This window comes from Lycium ferocissimum, chromosome 8 (assembly GCF_029784015.1).
Source record: "Lycium ferocissimum isolate CSIRO_LF1 chromosome 8, AGI_CSIRO_Lferr_CH_V1, whole genome shotgun sequence".
Classification (NCBI taxonomy): Eukaryota; Viridiplantae; Streptophyta; class Magnoliopsida; order Solanales; family Solanaceae; genus Lycium; species Lycium ferocissimum.
Window position 1 is genome coordinate 59,862,993 of NC_081349.1, and position 5,487 is coordinate 59,868,479.

The 5,487-nt window shown below is 33.3% G+C and overlaps 1 protein-coding gene across 1 annotated transcript; it reads right to left on the reverse strand.

The window, feature by feature from the left end:
- Nucleotides 1–436: 436 nt before the first annotated feature.
- Nucleotides 437–4,979, reverse strand: LOC132067062 (cytokinin dehydrogenase 3-like). The gene is made up of 5 exons (XM_059460212.1): nt 4,275–4,979; nt 2,879–3,006; nt 2,026–2,280; nt 1,523–1,791; nt 437–978 (listed from the first exon to the last, which is right to left on the reverse strand). Exons 1-5 carry the CDS (start codon nt 4,906–4,908, stop codon nt 690–692), a joined length of 1,575 nt encoding a protein of 524 aa, XP_059316195.1. The 5' UTR covers nt 4,909–4,979; the 3' UTR covers nt 437–689.
- Nucleotides 4,980–5,487: the final 508 nt, after the last annotated feature.

Genomic DNA, 5,487 nt, shown 5'->3' on the forward strand with positions numbered 1-5,487 from the left:
TATTATCTAGATTAATTACATTGCTTTAGACCTCGTTCAAACTGATTTTTCTAATAAACAGATTTTACTGATTTTAGGCTAAACAATGGTTGCTAACCATAATCTACCAAACTCAATATTCAGGACAAATATAAAAAATTTCTGTTGGAACTGAAAAAAGTGATCATTTGCAAAGGAACCGCCTAAGTTTAATCCTTCATTTACCTTCTCTTGTTCTATCAAACTATTTTTTAATATCAAAAAATGAAAAAGAAGGAGGTGCAGCCATACAGTTTAGTTAAACGATAGTATTTTTAGTATAAAGTTTACATTCATCATAGTGTGCCCCTGGGGTGAAAAATGAATCTCATCATTATTGTCGAAATTTCTGTAAAGGAAAAGAAAGTATTCGATTTTTTCTTTTTCGTTTTGGTTGGTTGGAATTGACAAAGATCAATAAAAGAAGAACTTCTTCATTTTCTCAACCTCGTTAAAATCAGAAGGATTTACTACAAACGAAAAGCTAGCTAATTAGAGTACATTATTTTCACATGTAGCCGAATAAAATTAATGCATAGACCAAAAAAATTTACCCACATTTAGAGTTTCTACTAAATCAAAAAATACAAGACGTTAATTTGTCTTGTATGCACACTTTTATCCCAGCACAAAACCGTGGCCTTTTCTTTTCCTGCCCTTACTAAAAAGAACTAATTAAAAATTCTCTGTCCTGGTGACAGAATCATCTTAGGATCAAACTGGATTTTTCTCTGTTGGAAAGTGTTCCACTTTTCACCAAAATGTCTCATCCAATCTTCCTTGGTTTTATAATGTGGAAGATACTGCTTGATTTTGAGGCCGTTTTTATCACAGTGCTTTAACATTTTTTCGTTTAGGCCATCCAATATCTGCCAGTCATCAAAGTCACTAGAATACAATAGCCCCACACAGTAGAATGTATCCTCTTCTGGTATCACTGCTGACATTCTATCATCCCACCTGCCATTTTAAAGTAAAATATTAGTTCTACTTTAGATTAATCATCAAGAGGTTAACTTCTATACACTAATAGTGTATTTTGATACTACTAGTTCATCTAAAAGATAAGTATATGTAAATACTTCATAAAACATGGATTAGTAACATGAAAAAGAATAAAAATTACTGGGTACATATATCAGATTAACTGGTTAAGTAGGTGTTTGGTCATAAGAATAAAATATTTTAAATTTTATTTAGAATTTTTGAAGTTGGAGTTGTGTTTTGGTTATATTTTTTTTGCAAAGGAGAGATGAGAGCATTTATTTAGAATTATGAAATGCATTTAGAAAACAGATTATAAGTTGTTTTTCAAATTCAGAATTCAACTTCAAGTTGAATTTAGAATTTTTCATGGCTAAATACTGATTTGTAATAAAGTAATTAAATTATTTCGAAAAAAGTGAATTTTTATGGACAAACGGGTTCCGAATATCCAATAAGATAAAAGTTCTTTACACCGCCAATATATAATATTATGAAAGTAAGATTTAGAGGTGAGTACTTTTTCCTGCTTGTTGGGTAGACAAGGATGGGCCCTATGGCCTTGTTGTGTCTGAGAATTATGTCCACAATGACACCAGCATTGAAATCCATGATACTGGATTTTGGTACAAAGAGATTGAGCCATGGATGAGGAACATCCCATAGACCTTTTGATTTCAGCTCTATCTCCCCACTTCTTACTCTATTCAGAAAATCTACAAATGTTACATCTTTTGTGAACATGAATCCAGGCATAAAGTTTAACCCTTCAAGTAATTTCTTCATTTCCTGCATAAAAGGTTGATCACTTTCGGTGCTGATACAAAGAACAATAATATATTCAGTGTAATTCCATAAGTCGGGTTTGCGAAAGGTAAAAAGTACGGAGATCTTAAACCCCTACCTTTGTAGGGTAGAGAGATTGTTTCCAATAAACCCTTGCCACAAAAAAGTTTTTGAAGTAGGGTTGCAAGAAAAATATGACAGCAAGATAACAAGATACAAAGCAGTAATTAATAATACCTCATCAACTGTGTTATCATTTTGATCATCATAGTACTTGACCATTTCTAAGCAGTAGATCGTGTCATTTTTGGACAACAAGGAATCCATTTTTGTTTGATTGGAAGGTGAGAAGAAGGAAGATCTCCAGTTATTTGGAGTGTGATTCATCATCAGAGATCCCTCTACATAGTCCAGGCCCTCTATTGAGATCAGATGTTCTTGGTCTTTTGTGAATTTTGAGAAATCAGCATACAATATTCTCACCCATTTCACCTACATTACAACAAAGGTAAAATCTTAGTAACTGCATCTGGAAAAAAAAAAAGGCAGAGCACCTAAAATCTCCCCTAAATTTGACTTGTTTTATTTAGATCCCACTTAAACTATGTCTCGTCCTAATTACTCCCTTGTACTTGACTTTTCTATAATCGTTCCAGCTCAAACAATAAATGGTCCTAATTACCCCTGTCTTTAGGACCAGTTATTGTTTGAGGGGTAACGATTATAAAAAAAGCCAAGTACAAAAGGGTAATTAGGACCAGACATAATTTAAGGGGGATCTGAATAAAACGCGTCAAGTTTAGGGTGTCTTTCAGTATTCCGCCAGAAAAAAACCAAGAAAAGAAGAGCATTATTCTAATCTAGGGAAATCTATGGAAAAGCATGTATCTTCTCTCGTTTTTGATTTGTTTGAGAACTTATTTATTTTAGTCCGTATCAAAATGAATGACCTCTTTCCTAATTTGGAAACAAATTCACTTTATGAATGACTTACAGTCACACAAATTTCAAAAGTCTTCCCTCTTTCTTAAATGTCGTGCCCAGTCAAATGGGTTCATATAAATTGAACCGGAGGGAGTATAATACTTACTCTAGTTGGTGCTTTGTTTAAGACAATTCTTGCCCTGGTTATGATTCCAAACTGCCCTAAGCCTCCTAAAACTGCAAAAAATAGCTCTGAATTCGTCTGCTTGGAACAAGTCACAAATTCTCCTTTACCTGAACCAAAGCAGACACAAAAATTGAACACTTGTACAGTTAAATATATTAACTGCATATTGTCTATGCAATAGTGGACTTTTCCCTAAGCTCTGTGATTTAGAAATTACTTGGAAATGTACATATCACATGCAACTAAGTGTAGATTCTCCTTACACATTTATATAAAGGGTGATCCTACAAGATCTTCCAGGTGAAAAAGCTGAATCTTCTCCAAGAATATGAATTTATCCAATAAATGCTAGACACACATCCTTTTACATAGAAAAAATAACAGTGATGAGTAGATATAGTGTATGTGTATCCAGAAGCGGAGTCACGATTCGAAGCTTGTGGGTTCGGAGTTCTAATTCTTTAAAGTTACCGGGAATTAATTAATAATTTATACATATTTGACAAAACTTTTAATACAAATATATAATTCAGACAAAAGCTATTGGGTTCGGCTGAACCCACACCCGAAGGGCTGGCTCCGCCCCCGTGTGTATCTACACTTTTTCTAAAAGAACCTCACGTGGTGATCCCATATGTAACATGCTTATAAACTTGACAAAATTTTGCAGGAGAAAATCTTCACATTACGTAACTACTTACAATTTACATTACTGATTTACTTCCAATGAAATTTATCTTAAAGCAGTCAGAAAGGATGGAAAAGATAAAAGGAAAAAACATACTGGGTGCAAAGAGTAACTTTTGCAAAACCTCTTAAAAATAAATTGTCTTAATGAGAGTATGTTACATTACTTTGAAAAATTATTGCTCCATCTAGTTTATGGTATATAGACATATTTTTTTAGTTCGGTTAAAAAAGAATAACACACTTCTAAATTAAAAAATAATTAACTTTATACTTTTCATTTTTTCCTAAATGAGAAGTTTTTATAATTAACCACACAAATTCTAAAAGCCTTCATTTTCTTATTGAACTCTGTATCAATCCCTTTTAAGTTATATCACGTAAATTAGAATAATGGCGGTCCTTAGAATTTTTTATTCTTGCAAGCTCTTGTTATTTACATGCTAGGAAGAGATCCTCAGTTTGTACTTTTTTTTTTTTTAGGTGTTATTAATAAAAGACCACACAGGACTGCAAGTGGTACCTCAACATATCCACTAAGATCCCACATCGTGGCGTTTATAGAGGGTAGGTGTACACAGACCTTACCCTATCTCGTGGGGTAGAGACTATTTGCGATAGACTCTCGGCTCAAGAAAACATAAAACAAACTTAATAAAGGAAATGTACAACATAAAACTATATCTACCTGTAATAACATCCATCTCATGAACGTTACTAATCTGAGGACCAAACCGAAAAGTTTGGCCACTAATTCCAGCATTAGAAATAGTGCCACCAACACTAAGGTACAAATAATCAGTCCATGACACAGGTGCAAGACCATTCTCCAGTGTAGTATTTAGAACATCAATCCATAGTTGCTCATCTCCAACATCTGCATAAAACCCTAATGAAGCATCCCAACTAACCCTAATTCCATTATTTTTGTCATTATTATTATTCTTCAAAGAATTCATATCCACCACGACCCCATTTCTTGCCATTGCTTGTCCTCTCACTGAGTGCCCATGCCCTCTTGCTGCAATACAAAAAGGGTTTCTTGTAGCACTACTGTAGGAGAATTTTATGAGACCGATTATATCGTTCGCCGAGGAAGGGTAAAGAACTGCAGTTGGTGTTTCTTGAACAATTTTTCCAAAATCAATTGAAGCTGCCATTGTGGAATTTGAGTCTGTTCTAAGCCTAGCTGCAATATCAAGGGAAAGAAGTTCATGAGGAATTGAAGGGTTCCAACTAGGCCTCAACTTGTCTATTATGGACATTAAATGACTCATTATGAACAAGAAAATGAAGTCACCAGGGCCAAAAAATGTAGCCATTTTTAAGAAGGTGATTTTGGTGAAGGAAAAAGAGATATGAGATGAGGCTTTATATAGAGAAGAGAAAGAATGTAAACGAGGAACATGCACATCTTGTCTTGATAAAAGTACAATTGTCAGGAAATCTTGGTAAAATATATATGGGGTGAGAAAAGTTTTTTTGCAAGATACGGAAATGATATTCCTCTATCTCAATTTATGTGGCATAGTTGAAATTTAGAGATTCAAATTTTTAAGTTTGAACATAGAAGCTTTACGTTTTTTGACATAAAATTTATATATTTGGAAACTATGAAAAAATATTATAAATTACAATAATTAACAGCATAAGATATTTAAAAGACATAAAAAAATACTGGTCAAAGAAAAATTTGATTGACTCTCGAAATTCCAGCGATTCCATATAAATATAAATTGATACGGATGGAGTATATGGGAGTGAGAAAAGTTTTTTTGCAAGATACGAAAATGATACACTTTTCTGATGCTTTTTTGCTTTTATGTTTTCGAATGTCATGTCTTTCTCATGGGATGGCAATTAGATCAAAACTTCACCTCTTTCATGTGTTCGTATTATCA